This window comes from Myotis yumanensis, unplaced genomic scaffold (genome assembly GCF_028538775.1).
Source record: "Myotis yumanensis isolate MYYU_CA2020_CCGP unplaced genomic scaffold, mMyoYum1.0.hap1 SCAF_2, whole genome shotgun sequence".
NCBI classification, from domain to species: Eukaryota; Metazoa; Chordata; class Mammalia; order Chiroptera; family Vespertilionidae; genus Myotis; species Myotis yumanensis.
In genome coordinates this window covers 210,938,468-210,960,695 of record NW_027223753.1, presented here as the reverse complement: position 1 = coordinate 210,960,695, position 22,228 = coordinate 210,938,468, and the positions used below count along the sequence as shown (strand labels likewise).

The 22,228-nt window shown below is 52.8% G+C and overlaps 1 protein-coding gene across 1 annotated transcript; it reads left to right on the top strand.

Annotated features, from left to right (window-relative positions):
- Positions 1 to 923: 923 nt before the first annotated feature.
- On the top strand, positions 924 to 20,163 carry FAM3B (FAM3 metabolism regulating signaling molecule B). Its single transcript, XM_070407172.1, has 8 exons — positions 924 to 1,022; positions 7,034 to 7,177; positions 8,248 to 8,371; positions 11,601 to 11,659; positions 12,489 to 12,539; positions 14,489 to 14,576; positions 14,788 to 14,920; positions 20,028 to 20,163. Exons 1-8 carry the CDS (start codon positions 1,004 to 1,006, stop codon positions 20,115 to 20,117), a joined length of 708 nt encoding a protein of 235 aa, XP_070263273.1. The 5' UTR covers positions 924 to 1,003; the 3' UTR covers positions 20,118 to 20,163.
- Positions 20,164 to 22,228: the final 2,065 nt, after the last annotated feature.

The window sequence follows — 22,228 nt, the reverse complement described above, 5'->3', positions numbered from 1 at the left end:
GCCCTAGCTGGTTTGGCTCAGTGGATAGAGCATCGGCCTGTAGACTGAAAGGTCCCAGGTTTGATTCCTGTCAAGGGCATGTACCTCAGTTACAAACTCAATTCCTGGTCCTGGTCAGGGCAACCAAATTGATGTTTCTCCCTCTCTTCCACTCTCACTAAAAACCAATGGAGAAATATCCTTGGGTGAGGAGTAACGACAAAATCTACCAACAAACAAAGCCCTGGACCAGATGGCTTCACAGGTGACTTTTACCAAAAATTCAAAGAAGAATTAATACCCACCCTTCTCAAACTATTCCAAAAAATTGAAGAAAAGGAATGCTTTCTTCAAACACCTGCCTGACCCCCACCCTGGCACCCCCTGGCCTCTGTATGAACAAGAGGACCTGCAGACCTGACACTGACCATGGGGCCTGGGGCATTGTCCTTGCCCCATATTTTCTAATCACCCCCTCCTCACTCAGCACCCCCCCCTCCACACACTCACACTGTAAAGAAGAAAGCAGGAGGTGGTGCACCTGCTGGGTTCTGGGCAGAGACTGGTCTGCGAGAAGCAAAGAGCCCCACCGCGGCCCAGGGCCACTGGGAGCTCCGTTTGGAAGTTTGAAAGGCTCACACCATGCTTACCTTTGCAGCCACTTCCCCTGTGAGACATTAAATTGGGGGCTGGGTCCACGAACCATTAGGGGAACAGAGTCCTCCAGAACAAACCTTGCTCATTCTCTCCGGCCTCCAGGTGCTGGGCAGAGAGTAGGGTCCTCAGGGGCTGCTGAATGGGAGCTGGTTGGGCTCTACCCAGCGCACCTGCCAGGCAGCCGGGCACTTCCCTGGTCCGCACCTGCCTGGCCTGGTGTCTGCCTTTTGCCCGCCCTCCCCCGCCACCTGGCCCAGGGCGTGCTGCTTGGTCCTCCGCCCTGGCACTGGCCCTGGCGTGTGGGAAGTCCCCAGTCACCTGGCAGCTGCCGCCTGAGGCCAGGAGGGCAGGGAGCAGCACCTGGAAGATGAACCTGAAGGCTGCCGGTGAGTGCCACCTCCACCGCCGGAGGAGGAAAAGGGGCCACTGTCCCAGGAAGAAGTGCCCCCTCTCTGTCCCAGGGACCACCCGCTGAGCCAGAGGGTGGGGCTGTCCTCTCTCTGACCTGGGACTGGAATTCGGGGAGTGAGTGCCGCAGAGGGAATAGGCTGGGGTGCGGAGCAGGCAGCCCTGGGCTCCCCCTGCCTGTCCCCACTGGCCCCCTGGGATTCCTGGCAGGAGGACCAGTGAGGGTGATGTTTGGACTGGAAAGTAGGTTTGGGAGAGCACAGGCAGAGTGGGACTCAAGGAGCTGGGAGGGGGGTCCTTCCAGGGGAGAGCCGGTGCCTGAGGGGTGCCACCCCACCCCCTGGGCCAGCAGAGGGGCTGCCAGCTGCAGGTCAGAGGCACTCGGGGACCTCCCCTTGGACTCCCCTGCTGAGCCAGGAGTCTTCAGCCTCACGTCCAAAGAGTGGGCAGCGAGGTGGGTGAGAAGTGGGGTCTGGTTCGCAGGGAACGCCCCACTGTCCCAGGTTCTAACCGTCCGGCAGCAGCTTTTAGAGGCTGGTTTTATTTTTTTCATTTATCAAGCTACTTGAGACGGTGGGATGTTTGGGGAAAAAATAGGAAAGGAGAAAGGAAAAAGGCAATTATTTCCTCCGTCATGTTCTCTCTGAAAGCCTGTCTTTCTGACATGGCCTCTGCCCTCTGCCGCGCACACGGCCTCCCTCCTGCTGTTGCTGTTTCCTTCTGTCGCCAAGGAGTCTGGGTTCTGCCTGGAGCAAGGCAGCATATCTGTGCAGGAATGGAAAGTTCTCGGCCTCCGTGAGGGCACCCCCGTCTCACCGGCTGTGTCAGACCAGCACTTCCATCCAGTGTGGTCACGTCCAGAAAGTTCTAAACACCACCTTTCTGCTCCGTTCCCAAAGTGCCCGAAAGCCAAATGTTAAGGTTTTTTTAATTGACGGTGTAAAACAGTCCTGTTTCCTACAGAGCCATGTATTTAAGAACTGCTGTAGGTAACGTGTTGGGTCGTAGGATAAACAGGTGGAGGTGTGTATCTTTTTGGGGGGAAGAAAGCACCTCCCTCGGGCACTGAATTTCAGTAGCGCGATCTCGGAAGAATTTTTCATTCTTTCTCTGTTACATACTTAGAACATCATGTTGCTGCTTAGTTAGTAGAAAATGCTGAATATGGTCCCATGGCCACCCCCCCCCCCCCCCCCCCCCGCCCTCGCCCCCCGCACTGCCTCCTGATTCACTCCTGAGCTGTGAGGTCCTTGCCAGCAAGCTTTGCTGCAGCTCCCGGGGCGTGTTTGTCTGGGGGGAGGGGATGGTGGGAGAAAAGTCACCTGCAGAAACTCAGAGCCCTGTCGCCGCTGAGTTCGTGAGCTAATGTTTGGCAAAGTTCCTGAAAGCGGTGTTTCAGTGGATCCATCCAGCGCCAGGTCGGGCCGGGAGACAGCTCACGGGCAGGACGGGCAGGGTCAATGGATGGCATCCGCGCCAGCCCCCTCCACCTGTGATACACACCCTCCCGCCTCCTCAGGATTAGGGTCAGCGTGTCAGCCTTTGCAGGGAGGTTGCCTTGCACATCTGCTGTGGTATCCCGGTGTGGCGCTCCCCAGCCTTAGGACAGTGGCGACAGCAGAGCCCGGAGCCACAAAGCAGCCAAGTCCCAAGTACGGTCCATCCACCCCTCAGCCCTCCTGGCCCCTCGAGGACAAGAGGTAGAGGTGGGGCCCCCTCCAGGGTGAGGGCATGTGGTTTGTGTCCTCGGTTGAAGGAATCCCACATTGGCGGTGCGTTCAGAGGGGCTCTCATTGGGCCCTGGGACTGGAGGGGTGCGGCGGCCTGAGGTCCCCCCGCCTGGCGTCGGTTTGAGGATCGCCTTCTTCCCCAGCCTTAGTGTCCGGGGCCAGCCTGAGACCCTGGGAACCTGCAGGTGGATGAGGGTGGGACACGCACACAGGCACAGGCACACACACATATGCACACGCAGGCATGCACACAGGCACACATACTAATCGAGGGTCTCAAGGAGGAAGTTCCCCGACTTCCTGCCTGCGCTCGGGACTGGCCTTTGCTCTGAGGTGGAAGCACGTGGGAGGCCGTGTCTGATAGCCGGTGATGACTTTATTGCCTTCGGGAAAAGGTTGGAACCTAGTTACGGAATCACCGAAGGTTCCTGGACTTTGTGTCCTTCCTCCCCCTGCCCCGCCTCTGAAGCTGCTGGACCACTCCCACCAGGGCAGGCCCACTGGGACCAGGACCCCCCTCGCTGAGTCCCTGGACTTCCACCTTTCCCAAGACCGATCCTTACCTGTGCCGGCCCAGGGGCTACTGCTGCCCAGTGTCCCGCCTGCTCTGCGATCACCTGCAGGGACTGAGCTCCTGGTGCAGCTGTCCAGCCCATAGACAGGCTGGGCCACGGGCGGGTTGGGCCACGGGCGGGTTGGGCCACGGGCAGGCTGGGCCTAGGGCAGGCTGGGCCTCGGGCAGGGTGGGCCACGGGCAGGCTGGGCTAGGGGCAGGCTGGGCCAGGAGCAGGCTGGGCCAGGGGCAGGCTGGGCCAGGGGCAGGCTGGGCCTAGGGCAGGCTGGGCCTCGGGCAGGGTGGGCCACGGGCAGGCTGGGCCAGGGGCAGGCTGGGCCAGGGGCAGGCTGGGCCAGGAGCAGGCTGGGCCAGGGGCAGGCTGGGCCTCGGGCAGGCTGGGCCAGGGGCAGGCTGGGCCAGGGGCAGGCTGGGCCTCGGGCAGGCTGGGCCAGGGGCAGGCTGGGCCTCGGGCAGGCTGGGCCTCGGGCAGGCTGGGCCAGGGGCAGGCTGGGCCAGGGGCAGGCTGGGCCACGGGCAGGCTGGGCCAGGGGCAGGCTGGGCTAGGGGCAGGCTGGGCCACGGGCGGGCTGAGCCAGGGGCAGGCTGGGCCTAGGGCAGGCTGGGCTAGGGACAGGCTGGGCCAGGGGCAGGCTGGGCCACAGGCAGGCTGGGCCATGGTTCTCCAGGTGCCTCTTGTCCCTCACCTCCTGGCTCCTACGCCTGCCTCTGTTTGGTGTCCTGGATGCTCCCTGACTGTGTTAGACCCGTGCCTGGGTTATGGACGGCTTAGCACCAGCCAGTGCCCCATCCTCGCTGCGGGACCTGCCCTCCCACATGGGGTGACTCTGGTCTAGGTCTTGGCTTCCCCCAGCCACCACAGGAAACCAGGCTGTCCCAGCCCTGAGGTCATCCTGGCTCCCCTTTCCCAGCCCGCAGACACCCACAGCCTTCCTAGGAGCCCTGGGAAGTGCGCAGGGAGGGGAGCTCACCACCTTGCAGGCGGCCAGCCCTGGTGTCTAGTTCCACTGGTGAAGACTGCGCGCTTTTAATTCATGCTGCATTTCCCTCCCTGTCACTTCCACCTACTGTCCTGCCGGGAGCCAGTCCATCCTTGCTGCTTGACACAGTCGCTGCAGAGAAGAAACATCTGCACAGCATATGTTTCAAGGGACCTGGCGTATATGGCATACTGTTCTTAATATGTTTGCTCCCCTTCTTGGCGCTATGTGTTTTAACCAAGGTCACCTCTCCGAGAAAGGTTGTTTCCCCAGGTAGGAATTTTTCCCTGAAGTTAGGGAGGGAATAAAACCCCTTAACTAAGTGCCAGGCGGGTAGTTAATCACTTTAACTAAGAACAATCACGCTTAAGCTACATAACCTTTATTCCCTGGAATAAGAAACACCCTAACCTTTGGAATAGAAATTGACAGTATTAAAATCAACTGGTATAAATACAGATGTAACAAGACAACAGAACACAGAACCTAGAAACAGAACCTAGCGAGAGAACCTAGAGACAGAACCTAGAGAGAGAACCTAGCGAGAGAACATGGCAAAAGATCCTGGACAGAACTTGGCTACAGAACATGGCTGGAGATCCTGGATAGAACCTGGCTGGAGAACTTAGACAGAACATGGCAACAGAACCTGGACAGAACCTGGACCAGAATTTGGCTGGAGATCCTGACCAGAACTTGGCTGGAGATCCTGGCTAGAGATCCTGGCTAGGCTGCTGATCAACTGAAGGCTGTCTCCGTGTCATTCCTTCTTTGCCGACTCCGTCCACACCTTTGGGGACCCCTGGACCTGCTGGGGTTGGACCCCAGCACTGTCCTTGTTCAGCGGTGACAGGGCTGTGTCTTCCTTCCACGCGGCTGTTCTTCACACATCTGAGAGGTAGCGTCAAGTTTCCTTTCAGCTTCTCCAAGCCCAACAGCAAGTCTTTTCTCGAAGACCTCGTGCGACCGACAGGTCCTCTGACTGGCCTCTGGCTGGCCAATTGCCTTCTTCACATATGACACTTGGATGAAGTGGTCCAGCTGTGACTTACGTAGTGGCTGTTGTTTCCGCTGAACCTAACCATTGAGGCTGACTCTGGGACTCCAGTAGTCACCCAGTGTGGCCCAACAGCACTTTCTTGAACATTCTGTGGGCCATGCACCGTCCTGGGTGTGAGGGCACAGTCCTGGAGGGAGGGGGCCCTTGGTGTGCCACACCAGCAAGGTGTGCGAACGGCTGCCATGAGGGCGCCCGTGCAGGCCACGGGGCTGCACCAGAGTGGGGCTCATGGCAGGTTGGGAGAGCCTGGAAGAGGAGGAGAGCGGGTGGGTCGATGGGTTGGGATCCGTGCAGGAGAGTGTCCTGAAGCCGAGGACAGACGCCGACAAAGCCGTTCAGTAGGAGAGGCCACACACAGCTGCAACGGGTCACCGCGCCTGCCCCAGAGCCAACAGGATTCCAGGAAAGCGACCTCCAGACCCAGGGCTCTCCTCTGCTTTCTGTGGCTGCTTTTCCAGCTGTGAGACGCCCCCCCTTCCCCCCCCAGTCCGAGAAATGGCAGTGGCCACACAGTCCAGGGAGTTCGCATCAGGAAGCTCTCCCTGCGTAACGTTCTAACAATCTTGGGGGTTGCATGGTTTGGAAAATAGAAAAAAGCATTGATGCTGAAATATGCACTTGGAAAAAGACCGAACTGTCGAGGGGAAATGGAAGCGTCCAGCTCCATGAGCGCCACTGCCTGAGCTAGTGAGCCCACAAGCGCATACAGACTCCATCAGACACAGCAGTGGGGGGACCCCCGCCGCGCTCAGGGAAGGGGAGACCTGCAGGTGCAGGAAACGGCGGAGCTGAGGTCAGGGCTGAGCTCGGACAGTGACAGACGCAGGTTTGGGTATCGTCACTGCCTGGAGAGGAGGAAGCCGGGGTGGTGTGCTGGCGGGTCGGAGGCCTGCTTCTGTCAATGCCTGTGAACTTGGAAAAGGGTGGCTGGGAGAGCTGCCCACCTGCCCCTGCTCAGGGTGCTGGGTGGGGAGACACCAAGCCCCTGACAGCATCCAGGTGTCCAACAATTCAGTGCAGCTCTGACCCTGACTACCAGCAGTTAGGGCCGACCCTGCGGGTCAGGAGCGCAGCCCCTACCGGCCGCCCTCTCTTCAGCCGCCGGCCACAAGCCTGGAGGCCGCCCGCATGTGCCGCTGACCAGCTATGACCTGGGGAGTTCCCACAACTCCTCTAGGCTCCGTCGTTCGCTAGAACAACTGGCGGAGCTGGCCGGTGCAGTGCAGGCGGGACAGTACGTGTGGAATGGAGGGCCAGCCCCGGAGAGCCGACACCTGCCCCCACCCGTCCACTGAGCCGGGCAAGACGGGCCCCACGTCAGGTGTGGTGGCTCCCAAGGCCACTCGAGGAATCGGTGACGTTAGCATCTGGGAAGTTCTAAGACCCAAACCAGCAGTGAACATGAAAGCACGGCCTTGAAAACACCCATATCTTGTTCGTGGTGTCTGCGTCTGTCTGCCTCAAATGCCTGCCCCCAGCAAAGCGTGTTGGCTCATTAAAGCAGCCCTGGGCCCTCGTCTGCCCCCACCTCCCAGGAGCACCCCGCTCACACCCATGGTTGGGGGGGGCGGGCTAGGAGAGTTGGGGCGCAGGGCTGTCTGGCGGCCGCTGTCCTGAGCATCCACACCCGCATGTGTGCCCGCAGGCGCCCTGAGAGCCGTGCTCTTCGTCTTCGCCTCCGTGTGCGCCTGGTACTCCGGGTACCTGCTGGCACAGCTCGTCCCAGAGGTGCCCCTGTCCAGTGCCATCTACAGCATCCGGAGCATCGGGGAGAGGCCCATCCTCAAAGGTCAGTGCCCGGGTCACAGCCCACGGCTCCGGGGTGGCAGTGGGGTTGGTGACGATGACGCGGGGGAGGAGATGACACCTTCCGTTTCCTTCCTTTCCAACCCCCACTCGCCCCATGTTAGGGAAACAGACAGAAAAACTTCACATGCAGGCTGTGGTAAATAAAAATGTGTGTGTTTGGAATACAACCCAAATTGGGAATGAGGTGAAATGACCAAATAGCCATGAAAAATGGCATTTGGTAATGTGTGGACACTAAGAATAATCGGTACTCCTTTTCAAGAGCTTGCGAACAGATATGCTGGTATCTTTTCAATACGGGAGTAAATTATTCAACATCAATTTGCACAAATATAGAGCACTGAGTAATGATAAACTATTTTTATAAAAGCCATTCCTTCTCAGATTGAATTACCTTTTATGGCAAAAACAAACAAACAAACAAAAAACACTTTCTAGGAATCAACTGTGATAGGGTTGTCTGTATTTGATAAGGTTTTCACAGTGAACTTGCCCGGAATCAGTAGACTAACTGTGTGCGGCCTGAGGTGGGGCCCAGCTCCACGGGAGCCGCGGCTTGAGCAGAGCACGGGAGACGCCCTCAGAGGACTCGCTCTCTCATTTTCCCTATTTCCCCCACAAAATCAGAAGTCTCTCCTGGACACAGCTTCCCCTAGGAGCTGCCTCTGACACCGGGCGTTTCGAAGGGCTCATTGCCATGGTTTCTGTCTCCCTCCATCGCATGCCAAGGATGTCAGTTGAATAGCCAGCCATAGGCAGTGATTCCCAACTCTTAAACTTGTTCCACCTGCAAAACATCCCCTCCTTTTTGTATATTTGTTATTTTAAGACAAAAGCAGATTAAACTAACTTTGTGACTTTAGGGGAATCTCTGAAGCTCCTATTGGTGGCCACCATTCCTACTGGTGACCCCTTCCCCACTCCTGTTTCTGCCCACGACCTTGGGCCATGCAGGTGTGAGTCCTAGGGCAGAGCACCGTTGTTCTTGGCCAAACAGTGGGCCCCTCCGATAAATCATCGCACGACCTGTTATGTTCTTGTTCATTACAGCCCCGGCCCCCAAGAGGCAAAAATGCGACCACTGGTCCCCGTGCCCCCCGAACACCTATGCTTACCGGTTGCTCAGCGGCGGGGGCAGGGACAAGCACGCCAAAATCTGCTTTGAGGACGAGCTGTAAGTAGCAACGAGAGGAAGGAAAACAGAGCCGCCTGACCCCTTCCCTTCTCTGAGACTGACCAAGCAGCCAGTCTGCCCCCAGCAGAGTAGGGCACGTCCTTGACCCTGGGCAAAGGCTGGGAGCATCTGGGCACTGAGAATGCCAGCCGTGCTCCCGGAAGGATGTGGATTGAGGCTGTGTCCCAGTGTTGAACTCTCATTTGGCAGCAGGTCAGACAAGCCTTAGCTCATACTCCGTGGCCTTCTCTGAATACGTGTCATGGCCCTTCAAAGTCATGGGAACAGAACGCAGGTTTTCTTCCATTTTGTTATATGATCCTCACAGATTAAAGTGGGTGTGGCTTCCCTTTCCAGCCCACACCTCCTGGTTGCAGGTCTGTGTGACTGCCTTGCCCACGAGAGAGCCGAAGTAAACCCTGAGCTTGGAGCTGTCCTAGCCTCAAGTGCACCCGCCCACCGGGGCGGGGCTGCCACAACCAAGAGCACAGGCTGGTGCCCAAACAACAGGAATGCGTTCTCTCCCCAGTCAGCAGGCTGGAGTCCGAGATGGAGGAGTGGGCAGGGCTGGCTCCTTGTGAGGGTGGAGGGAGCACCTGCTCCAGGCCCCTGCCCTGGGCTGTAGGCGGTGGTCTTTTCCCCTGTCTGCATCATCTCCCTCTGTGTGTGTATCTGGGTCCAAATTTCCCCTTTTAAAAAGGACTCTGTTCGTACTGGTGCACTGATATGGGGCGATCTCTATGGCACTGCAGGCGGCCAGGCTGCTCTCGAGGCTGGCGCAGCTGGCACCCGGCACCGGGCATCCCTCTCCACCATCAGCCTGGGGTCACCTCTGCCTCCCTCTCTGGAGTTGCAGCCTCCATTTCCAGGATACACATCTCACTTTCTCAGTTTCCTCCCGTGTTTTGCTGGAGCACATCCTCTATTAACATCCCGAGAAAAGGGTAGAAGGAGAGGTGAAGTTTTTAAAGATTCTTCATGTTTAAAATATAGTCATTCCCCCTCACAATGAAGGGATAGTTTGTCTGAGTGTACATTTCTAAATTAGAAATGATCTCTACTTCGAATTCTGAGGTCATTGCTTGGAACCATAGTGAGCCTCCGACCGGCAATGTTCGAGTGTGGTAACCAACTGTGGGAATGCGCTTCTCTGGTCTCCAGACCCAGAGGCCCCATAGCTGCATTCTGAAATTTATAGCACGTTTGCTTGAGGCCACGCTTCCATGGGCTGCTCCGGTGATTAAGCATTGCGGTTCAATTCCCAGTCAGCGCACATGCCCAAGTTGCCGGCTCGGTCCCCAGTGGGTGGTGTGCAGGAGGCAGCCAATCGGTGATTCTCTCTCATCATTGATGTTTCTACCTCTCTCTCCCTCTCCCTTCCTCTCTCTGAAATCAATAAAAACATTGTATATAATAAAAGCCCAGAGACCCAACGGTGGAACAACCAGAACGACCGGTCGACCAGTCGCTATGACACACACTGACCACCAGGGGGTAGATGCTCAATGCAGTAGCTGTCCCCTGGCGGTCAGTGCGCTCCCACGGTGGGAGTGCCGCTCAGCTGACCAGGATGAACGGCACTCCCACAGCAGCTGATCCCCACAGGCCACGCCCCCCACCATGCACCGGGCCTCTAGTATTTAAATAAAACATAATATAAAAAGTATTTATGACACTTGTTTATGATGGTAGGGCAGATTTTATTCAAGGTGGGCCATGGCACCCACTACAGGGACCTCTGCAGCGGGGTCTTGCAGTGGGAAAGAGAGATTGGACTTAACTCTGAACACAGTAAGGGAATCATAGCCAAGGAGCAGGGTGCGGTCAGTGAACAGGAAATTACTAAGAGGAACCAAGCACCTGGGTGGAGGGAATTCTGGCTAAACTAATCCAACAGGTTCCTTGCTGAAGGTGGGCTCAGGAGGTCAGAACTCAGCAGGGGTGGGGAGTGGAGGATGAGGAGCCCAATCCATAAGGAAGGTGATCCAATATCAAAGGCAGGGGGGTTCTAGTTAACCCGACTTAGCAGAATTCTTGCTAAAGCTGGACAATGCAGAGATAAACACGGGAGTCCAAAAGTTAGGCCTCGTTGAAAAAGAGCTCTGGGGAGCCGGGGTGGGGTTTGGGGAAGGGGAGAGTCTGCCGGCACCCGGGGTCCCAGGCGGGCCCATTCCTGGGAGACAAGCTCCAGGGGGCCCTGGCCTTGCTAAGCTCTCGGGAGACTGCAGGGCGGCCTGGTCCACCCAAGCTGCTTCCCTCTTGTCTTCACTTCCGCTAGGACTTGCAATGTGGTCTGACCGGCTCTCCCCAGTCCCTGCCCCTCCCCTTTTTCCCTCTGAGGCCTTTCCCCTAATGAAGGCTCTTGTGCAGTTCAGTCCTGTTCTGCTCTCTGCTTCTCAGAGGACTCAGAGTAGCCTTGATGAGCATGGCTGTTTCCCCACCGTCTGTCCAAACACAACATGTGGGCAAATACTTTGACAGTTGCCATTGTGTGAGCCGAAACTTGGGTTTCGGATCAGATTTTTACTTTGTTATTGCTCTTGCCATGAGTGGATTGAGGATCTCTTTATGTTGAGTCCTTGTGCTTATTTTTTTATGAACTATCTTTTCATATCTCTTGCCCATTTTTATTTCTGCCATTGGCCATTTTTATTGATTGATAAGATCCTTTATATATTGGTGTTGTAAAGATTTTCTCTATATGTTGTCTTTACATTTATTAAAAGGGCATTTTTAAACATGCCTGTACCTTAGTTAATGTATGACCTTTAACAAAACAAAGAAACTATAGCCATATAGTAAAAGCAAAATTTTAAAAAGCAACAAAAAAACATCTCTTATGGCCCACACCTTCTACTTCAGATTAATAAAGCAGAACAATGAATGCTCATGAGGTGGTTGAGGACTCAGTGGAAAAAAAAAAAGTTTGTAAAAAGCCTGTGCTAATCAAATCTGAGATTGTCGTCTCCCTGGACATTTGTCTAAATTATAAGATTCAGTGCAGCTTCCGGGTTCCCTGAGGGACTTGGGGAAGATGAGTGTGGGGGTGACTGTCAGGGCAAGTCAGCGAGGGAGGGAACGGTAGGTGACAATGGTATTGGCAGCGACTGTCTTTTCGTGACAATGGTAGTGGCAGTGACTGCCAGAAGATCTTTGGGGGGCGGGTGGGGAGCTTCCCCTGGGCTTGGTAAGAAAGGAGTCCTTTGACTAATGTTTATTTACATTTCAGGCTCATAGGAGAAAAGATTGGAAATGTTGGGAGAGGAATAAATATTGCCATTGTCAATTGTAAGTTATTAAATATTTTCTTTAAAACTTTTCTAAAGACTGATGGGATCTTTCCCAGATACCTTGGGTTTTCGATGGTTTTTGCACTCAGTCTAGTCTAGGTTTATATTTTGATGCATTTTTAAAATTATATATTTAACTATTTTTACAACACCTCACTTTACAGATTATTTGTAGTTCCAAAGAACACACAATGAAACCAAATGTAGATTTTTAAAACAAAACAAGGAGGACTGGCAGAGGCGGGTGAGACCAGAGGAGCAGACCTGGGCCTCACTTTGGCTCTCAGATTCCTGGTGGCCCACCAGAAGGTGACACATCCGCCAGCTCCTGCCTCTGTGTGATAGAGGGGACGAGGGCCTCCAGGGAAGCCAAGCTCGGCCTCCCCTTAGGCCTGGGAAAGACGACCGCCACTGGGGACCCTGACAATCGCAGGTTTGGGGTGTCCCGGAAGCAAGCTGAACACATGGTCCAGTGACAGGGGTGCTGCAGGAACCCAAGACAGAATGTGCCCAGCGTGGTGATCCGGAGGGGAGCCTGCAGACGCAGCAGAGAGTCCTGAGGCGGGAACTCTGGGGCCTGTGTGGGAAGAGGAAGGTGCAACAGGAAAGTGTAGGATGGAATCTGGTGGGAAGCAGCCGGAAGGCAGCCAGGGCAGCGGAGGAGCGTCTCTCTGACCCCCCACATCGGCAACACCAGGGCAGGAGCGCATCTTAGGCTCCGGGGAAAGAAACGGGGAAGGAGCAGGCCACGCCGAGAACTCTGGTGCCACGGATGCACCCCGAGTCCCGACGAGCTTTCGGTTAAAAGCTATTCCTTTTCTTTTCAGATGTGACTGGGAAAGTGGTAGCAGCACAGTATTTTGATATGTATGACGGAGGTAAGAAAACTCGTTTCCTGTTAACATTTAAATGAGTTCTAAACATCAATCAAGATTTTTAAAAACACAGGCAAAATGGCCAAACGTTCTTACTAAGTTGTCTGCTAAGAAAACTGCCAGAAGTTCGTGTTGAGTATTCGAGAACGGTCGACCCTTCATCAGTCCTCTTAGTCCAGTGATGGCGAACCTATGACACGCGTGTCAGAGGTGACACGCGAACTCATTTCTTTGGTTGGTTTTTCTTTGTTAAGTAGCATTTAAATATATGAAATAGATATCAAAAATATAAATCTTTGTTTTACTGTGGTTGCAAATATCAAAAAATTTCTATATGTGACACGGCACCAGAGTTAAGTTAGGTTTTTTCAAAATGCTGACATGCCGAGCTCAAAAGGTTCGCCATCACTGTCTTAGTCTCTGGGTTCATGTAATTCCGTTTGAAGGCATTCTCTAGAAAATTCCTTTCCTCTGGTCACACTTGTCTTGAATCTTCTCCTTCCCTTCCCTCCTTGGATAACGGAAAGAGACAGTTTCAAATCAAATCTCTGTAAAATAACGCAATCAACATCCGGCCTGAATATCATCAGGATTTCTGTCCTGGGCCTGGTGTGCTCCTTCCCGGGCCCCGCGACCCCCGCTCTCCTTCAGCGTCGCTCCATTCTGGGCACTGGGTCTTGGACCTGTTGCCTGTCAGGATATACCAGCCCTGAGAGTTGTTAACAACAAGTCTCTGTAAGACGATGGAGAGTCATGAGAAATGCCGGTGCCTCTCGGTGGGAATGGTGCATGTTTACTTGGCAGCTGACTTAAGCACAACTTGCCGGGGTTCTTGTTCCAGCATCTAGAAGGGTTCAGCAGTCTGGAGAAGGGGCTGTGCGTAACTTAAAGAGTCCAGAGACGAAATATAATTTTGAAAGGCATTTGGGGGTCAGAGGAGCCTCGCTTAAGAAACTAAGACAGCCGTGGGCAAACTACGGCCCCGCGGGCAGGATCCGGCCCATTTGAAATGAATAAAACTAAAAAAAAAAAAAAAAAAAAAAAAAGACTGTACCCTTTTATGTTATGATGTTTACTTGAATTTATATTAGTTCACACAAACACTCCATCCATGCTTTTGTTCCGGCCCTCCGGTCCAGTTTAAGAACCCATTGTGGCCCTCGAGTCAAAAAGTTTGCCCACCCCGGAACTAAGATCTCCTTGTCTCAGGACCCCATGGTTTTTATTAACACAAATTGTCCTGAGGCGAAGTGGAGCTACACTTCAAAGGGTCAGGGTCTCCTACACAGAGGCATTGTCAGAATTGGGGAGAATTAGCCTACAGCTGTGCAGGTGTTTGGCCATTAGGAGGCAATAACATGTAGATTAAGATGCCCTGAGCTGTCTGGCAGCAGGCAATCAATTTAATGCATCCTTTTCAGGTTTGGGGAAATGCCCTCAGCCATTCCCAGATGCAGCCCTGCTGTCATGCTGGAATTGGCTTCCAGCAACAACTATCAGCACCCAGCCCCAGGGGTAAAGAGCAGGGTCAGAGGTTCTCCTTTCTTTTATCCTGTAAGATGTAGGCAGCCCCCTTAGCCAAGACTTCCCCAGGCAAGGCCGGGTCTGCATTCCTGTCTCTGTCCTGCACATGGTGCCTGAGCCACTCCGATCTGGGATACGCACACGTGGGTGGGGGCTGCCTGAGTCATTGCAGAGCGCGTTGCCTGTGCCACCAAAGTGGCTGCTGTTGTCGAGTTGGTCAGTAGCATCTTCCTGATCCGATTGTGCTCTGACCTCGGACGGTCCCACGCGGAAGCCCAGCAGGTGCGGGGCCGTATGCCTGGTCCAGAGAGGAGCTCCAGGAATCAGGATCACAGTGGCTACGGACGCTGAGGGCAGGGAGGTGCAGCACGTAGGGCAAGAGCCTCAGCTAACGGTGCTCCTAAAACTGGTTTGCATTGACTCGACAGATTACTCCGGACCCATGACCAAGTTCATTCAGGGTGCGCCTGCGAAGTCCCTGCTCTTCATGGTGACCCACGATGACGGCAGCAGCCGGTGAGCGTGCGTGGCTGTGCCCAGCAGTGACTAGAAATCTGGCCCACACAGCCAGCTTGGGTGCCCTGTCCTCCTGTTCACCCCCTCTCCTACCCCCCCCCCCCCCCCCCCGGAAATGAGTGGCTTTGGCAACCTCAGTGCTGGGACAAACACAGTGGGACACACAGGAGTCCCCACGGGAGACATTCAGTCACTCTCCTCTGTCCCCCAGACTGAAGGAGGACGCCAAGAAGACCATAGAAGCGCTTGGAAGCAAAGAAATCAGGAACATGCGGTTCAGGTCCAGCTGGGTATTTCTTACAGCGAAGGGCTTTGAACTTCCTGCAGGAATCGAGAGAGAGAAGGTGAGTGGTTGTCATCACTGTTTTTTAAAGGAATGGTTGGTATACGATATTACATTAGTTTCAGGTGTACAATATAGGGATGCAGCATTTATACACCACACAATGTGCTCACCACACGAAGTCTAGTAACCATCTGTCACCATGCCAAGGGTGAGTGGTTTTTAAATGTCCCTTCCCACAGGTGGCTAGGGTAGCAGGGGCTGTGATTTGAAAGGTTGCCAGTCGGTTACAACTCCCCATCTCTAACTACGTCCCTGCGTAGACTGCGCGCCACCAGAGCCATGTGTGGGGTGGGCACCTGGTCTGAGTGCTCGCCCCTCCACTCGGGGTTCCTCGTTCCTACATCTGGGAAAATCCCAGCTTCCACTCGGTAGGTGCTGGGTGTGTCATAGGTGAAACCGTCCGTGCTGAGAACGGAACCCTTTCCCTTAGATCAGCATTAGATCGGCATTGGGCCTCGGGTTCGATTCCTTGGTTGCAGGCTCCTCCCCTGGTCAGGACTCGGGCAGGAGACAACCGATGGATGTGTTTCTCTCACATTGATGTTTCTCTCTCTTTCCCTCTCTCTTCCACTCTCCCTAAAAGTCAATGGAAAAATATCCTCGGTGAGGATTAACAAAACAAAAAATTAGAAAATCCTCAGTGGGCTGTTGAGACTGGTTTTGCATCATGCTGGGGCCAACACAGACCTCTCTGCTTTGCCTCCATGTGGGGAAGGGAACAGTGCTGACTGCTAATGCGGCTCGGAGACCACCGAGCCTGTGCGCCCGAAGCATTTAAAATAGTTGGGCACCAGCTCTAGCCGGTTTGGCTCACTGGGTGGAGCCTTCACCCATGGACTGAAAGGTCCGATTCAAGTACCTTGGTTTCAGGCTCCACCCCCGGCCTGGTTGGGGCTTATGCTGGAGGCAACCAATCAATGTGTCTCTGTCACATCAATGCTTCTCTCTCTCCGCCCCCCCTCCCTTTCACGCTCTAACAAATCAATGGATTAACAAAATAACATGGAAGGGCAGGCACCAAACACCGGATTAAGGTAGCTTTCATTGTAACTTGTTCATGATTGACTTGAAGGCCTGTCATTTATCGAAGAAAAGTAAACAGCAAAGGAATGGCATTCTCATGCATTAGCTCCACGGCCTGTGAACATCGCAGCTGAGAGTTGGGGACATGTCATGGGATTTATGAGCTGACGCCTCTGGGGACGATGGCAAATGCACTTTCAGATGGTGCTGCTCTCCGGATCCAGGGCCAAAACACCGGGGCTTCGGAAGCCGGGGTGGGGGGGCGGGGGGGCGGGGCTGGCTGCCTGCCAAGGGGTGAGCCCTCGGACTCTTCCTGGGCGAAGGGGCTCCTTTCCTCGAGCTAGGAATTCAAAGAGGCAGAGATTTGCGTGTCCACAGGTTGCTTCTGACTCCAGGGGAGGAGGTTTGGTCCCAGTCCCCTGCTTGCGCTGTCTACGTGGTGACGGGTCTGGGAAGGAAGACGAACAGAAGCAGGTGGACCCGGCTGGCATGGCTCAGTGGTTGAGCATTGACCTATGAACCAGGAGGTCAGGGTTCAATTCCCGGTCAGGGCACATGCCCTGGTTGCGGGCTCGATCCCCAGTAGGGGGTGTGCAGGAGGCAGCCGACTGATGATGCTTCCATCTGTCTCTCCCTCTGCCTCTCCCTTCCTCTCTGAAATCAATGAAAATATTTTTTAAAGAAACAGAAGCAGATGGTGGCAGGGTCTCTCCACTGTTGGCAGGACCGCCGAGATGGAGGAGAAGGGGGCTGGATGGGTGTGATCTCGGTGCAGCCACACAAACAGGTAACTTGTGACAGACGCCCAGGGGAAGCCCTGGAGCTCCTCGGATGCCCTGCAGTCACCCCCCGGACGCTCGGAATCCCTGGGGACTTTAGCTGGCACCTAAAGCGACGTTTTCTCCTTGTAACTCCCTGTTCCTCCTCCCCCGGGAAGCCAGTCCCATAGAAAACGCCAGGAGCATTTACCCGGAGCCCCTCCCCAGACCACTCATTGCTAATGATCGGGTTCGGACACCCAGTGTGCTTGAGGCCTCATGGGCTTGTCCTAACGAGTGAGCATGGCCTGGGCTCTGTGTGGTGGCTTTCCCCAGGCCCCACTGCCTGGACCTGCCGGGGTTGAGGGGAGCCCGGTGCGGCTGGGAGAGGGGCTTGGTGTCCAGGGTCAGATTTGCGGGGGCCACAGGTGATGCTGAGCAAGCTGCTTCGCCTCTCTGGGCTTGAGTTTTCTGATCTGTGTAACGAAATGAAAGCTGGGTGATTCTTCAGCTGTGATGTGGGCATGTGCTCCATTTGCCCTTGGCGTTCCTCAGGCTGCCTCTGTGGAGTGATACGGGGCCACCTTCTCCTCCACCCCTGGCGTGGTCAGTACCAATCTGGCATCTTACGGATCTCCAGGCTTTATCTACCGGCTGTGTGGTCTTAGGCAAGTTACGTAACCTCTCTGTGCCTCAGGATCATCCCCTGTGGGGAAGGGATAAGGCCAGCCCCTATCATATGCGAGTCAATGAGGATGAAGTGAGAGCAACATATGGGGCTCAGCAAGGAACTGAGCAGAGAGCCCAGTAACCCAGAGCAACTGGGCCTTTCTGGAGCTTCCGGCTCCTTCCAACTGGCCCACCCCACCTGCCCTTCCCCACCTAAGCTCCTTACACAACACCGGTGCCCAGGCCAACTGAACTGGAACCCCAGAGGCGGGGCCTGGCAGGCGATTCTGATGATCAGGGAGGGTGGACCCATTGCACTGATTTTCCTGAGAAAATGGAGGCCCCATTTCATGAGCACATTCAAATTCCCCCTTCACAGCCCAGCCGGCTTTGTTATAGAAATTGACAAGTGGATCCTGAAATTCCCATGGAAATTCAAGCGATCCAGATAGCCAAAACAGTCTTGAGAAAGAACTACGTTGAGGACTCACACTTCCCAATTTCAAAACTCACTACAAAGCCGCAGTAATCAAGCCGGTGTGGTACTGGCATACAGCACACATACGGACCCAGGGAATAGAATCCGGCGTCCAGAAACAAAACCTCACTTTTATGGTCAATGATTTTTGACAAGGCTGCCGAAACCACTGCGTGGGGAATGATGCTGAGACAACTGGACACCCACATGCAAAAAAAATGAATTTGGAGTCCTACCTCACACCATATGTGGAAATTAAGTCAAAATGGGTCAAATGACTAAATATAGGTAGAAGAAAATGAAGAAATAAATCTTTATGACCTGGAATTAGGCAATGGTTTCTTAGCTACAACACCAAAAGCATGAACAAAAAAAGAAAAAATGGATAAATTGCATTTCATCAAAACTTAAAACTTTTGTGCATCAACGGACACCACCAAAAAAAAAGTGAAAAGGAAGAAAAAACATTACAAATGAAGGACTTATACCCACAATGTATAAAGAACTCTTACGGCTCAATAATAAAAAGACAAATAACCCGATTTTAAAGTGGGCAGAGATCTGAATGAACTTATATTCAGGGGACAGTAAACACACAAGAAGATGCTCGTAATTGGCCACCAGGACAATGCAAACGGAGGCCTCAATGAGGTACCACCTCACCCTCACGCGGAGGGCTGTAATTTTTTTAAAAATCATAAGAAGTGTTTACAAGGATGTGGCGAATGTAGAACCGTCAGACACTTTCGAAAAAAAATCTAAAAATACTGCTGCTTTGGGAAATATTCTGGCTGTCCCTCAAAAAATTAAGCATGTAGTTACCATGTGACCTAACAATCCCACTCCTAGATATACTGTATACCCAAGAGGGCGAAAACATGTTCACACAAAATCTTGTACATGAATGTGCATAGCAGCCTTATTCATAAAAAACAAAAAGTAGGAACAACGCACATGTCTTATTAATATATAAAAATATATTTTTAAAAATGGGGTATAGCCATACCTGGAATATTATTCAGCCATGTAAAGAACGGAGGTCCTGATACATGCTACAACATGAATGGACCTTGAAAACATGCTAAGCCAAGAAAACCAAACACAAAAGACCACATACTGCTCATTTCATTTACTAGTATATGAAATTTCTGGAATAGATGAAACACATTGAGACAGAAAGTGGACTAGTGAACGCCTAGGGCTGTGGGGGACGGGGAATGACTTCGTATGGGTCTGTGGTTTCTTTTCCAGGTGAGGAAAATACTCTAAAATGGACTGTGATGGTTGCATATCTGTGAATATACTAAAAACCATTGAAGTGAACACTTTGGGTGTATTTCATAGTATGTAAGTTCTATCTCAAAGATGTTAAGTAAAAAAGATAGACAACTAGAATTCCAACATTTGGAATGCATATTATTCCTTCTAAGCATTAAGTTAAGACACTCCATTATCTGCGAAAGAACTGAAGATATAAAGGACTAACCCCGCTTCCATAGGAACGCACATTGCTGAGCTAGGAATTCTGCAGTAACATATACAAGTAGTCCTACTCCCAAAGAATGGGAACTAAATGTTAGAGCTATGCTGTTCAATACAGCAGCTACGAACCAAATTTGCATTTACATTTATTAGACTTACTACATTTATTGAATTTGTATTACATTTATTAAAGTTAAATAGAACTTAAAATTCAGTTCCTTACTCACACTGGACACATATCAAGTACAGTGGGGCCTTGACTTACGAGTTTAATTCGTTCCGAGACCGAGCTCGGAGCTCGTTAACTCAAATTACTCTGTCAACTCAATGCAAAAAATCAGCGGAGAGACAGCTGGTATCTCAAAAAACTCGTTAGTCGGGACACTTGTAAGTCAAGGCCCCACTGTACTTGATAGCCAAGCATGGCTAGTGGATACTCTATTGGACAGTGTTCATCACAGATCACTTACATCATTGCAGAAAGTTCCGGGGCTTCATTAACACCTGGGTCAAATTGTATTAGGAAGCACGTTGAGAGAAAATCAAGTACCCAGAGTGGGTTGGGGCAAAATCCATTCTAGGAAGTGACTAATCCTAGAAGGGAATTTGTCAGCTATAGGACTTTGCTCATAAATGACACATTAAATATTTGTGGATTAGCAAATAAATACAATTCTTTTCTTTCCTCTGCACAGATCAACCACTCTGATGCTGCAAAGAACAGATACCCGGGCTGGCCTGCAGAAATACAGATAGACGGCTGTGTACCGAAAGAGCTAAGCTAACATTGTGCAGACTTAATAAATGTGTGTATTTTTATAGACAAATGAATCATGGAATGGCCTACGAATCTTATCAAACAGTCAATATTTGATTTTATGGGTTTTGTCGTCAACCAACCAATATTTGCTACATGCATGAAATCTTGGCACACAGTATTTTTATGCCAATATTCATACAGTGAAAATATTAATGAGCAGGAAGACTAAAATGAATGGAAATTGTTCAATGAAGGGGGCTTAACCTGGAACGGAGAGCGTTCGGGGAAGTAACCCCTGCTTGTGAGTGTGGAATGATTTTAGATCAGATCTGAGCTTGACCCTGTAGTCAGCTGTGCAGAGAGAAAGCCTTGATTCCGTGATCATCGAGCACACCCTCTTACGGGACAGTCATCTCCCAGGAAAAGGAGCAATGGTCAGAGGGCGTGGCAAAGCTGCCCTGGTCAGCGCCAGTTGAGCCCTTGAACTCTTCCTGTGGGTGCATGAGCTTACTCTTTCATTGACAAACCTGGGCTCCTCCTGCCTTCGGCCACTGGGGGTGCAGGGACACAGCCTCTGCCTTCCTGCAGGGGTGTCACTGCCAGAGCTCCGACAGCCTGGAGGGTCTGGCCTCAGGAGGACAACTGTACAGTACATGCCGGGGTTTCCAGAAGGCGCATCAAGAGCCACATATGGGAGATACGCACGCTCTGAGAAGCGTGTCCCATGATGCATCTGATTTGGGATGAAGACCATCAGGTCATGGCCAAGCACTCATTCTAACCGTCTTTCCAAGCCTGGCTACCAGGAAAGCTAGGGGACTTTGGTGCCAGGGTAATATCGATTCTATGAGCCTCTAGTTCCTCATGTGTAAGATGGGAGAATTAGGGTAGAAGAATGAGTCCAAGCATTTTTACCAGCAGGAATCCTTTGAAAACATGGTAGCACATGGCACCCTGGATTTCAGCATCCTGGCCATATCAAACCATCAACCTCAGTGGCTTACAACAAGCACTGATTTCTCCCTCGAGTAGTTACTGTTATGCCCAGATTTCAAGACCCCAAAAGACACCACCAGGGAGCGCCAAGTCCAATGCAAAAGCATAGAGTCTTTTATTCAATCCCGGGCTTGGTCCCCCTCTGCCTCCATTACTGGATGCGAGAGAGAGCCCCGAGTCCCAAGAGAACAAAGAATTTATAGGGCTTGGGGTCGGGGGGTGGGGACACACTTGGACCACTGATTTGGCCAATTCCGGTTGGTTGAGTGAGAGCCGGGGGCTAGTGACGCAAGGGCAGGGTGCAGTTAGGGTCTGGTTACACAAAGAGGGGGGTGTTCAGCATACTTTCGGCCTTGAGTTTTTTTCCCCTTGCATTCCCATTGGCTGAGATAAGAGCAGGCTGAGTAACTGATACATTCTATGGCTTTTGCTGGAAGAGGAGTTAGGAACACAGCTATCAGTCCTGTTTTGTCCTTTCATTACATCTGGGCCACCCGGCAGCTGCGACTGGGCCCTGAGCACTCAGCCAGGCCGGAGGAGGATCCCTGTCAGGCACAGAAGCCAGAGAGCAGAATGCACATGCCCAGGGCTTCGTGTGAGCCCCACCTCCTGTTGCCAGGCCCAGCCCGGGGCGTGTCCACAGTGTGGCAGTGGGTGAGGTAAATATCTGTGATGCAGGACTACAATGACTATGGGTTTTTGGGTTTTTTACTTTTATTAGCATGCATTGGATTCTGAATTTACTCCCGGGCCATAGTTTTTGTTTCCTCAATTTCTCCTGGGGCATCTTTTTCTTCTCTGCCACCTCCTCTGCTAGTCCAGGAACCACCTGCTCTTTCTCAGTGGGATCCTCTCGGGGCGGCAGGGAGAGCTCGTGTGGGTGCATCCGCCCATGAGCTCTGTAAGTTGGGAGTTTTGTCCACCTGGATGTGCTCAATGACCAGAGAATCTACATCTAAACCCTCAAGTCCAGCATTGTTCTCCGCATTATTAAGCACGTGCAGCAAAAAGTCAGCACGCTTTTTGGGCCACCAACACTGTCCAGCCCCGCTGTCTGGCTTGGGCACACCTACCAGCTCCACCATCGTCACGACAGAATGGCACCCATTGCTTCTGAAAAGTGACATCCTTCAGAGACTT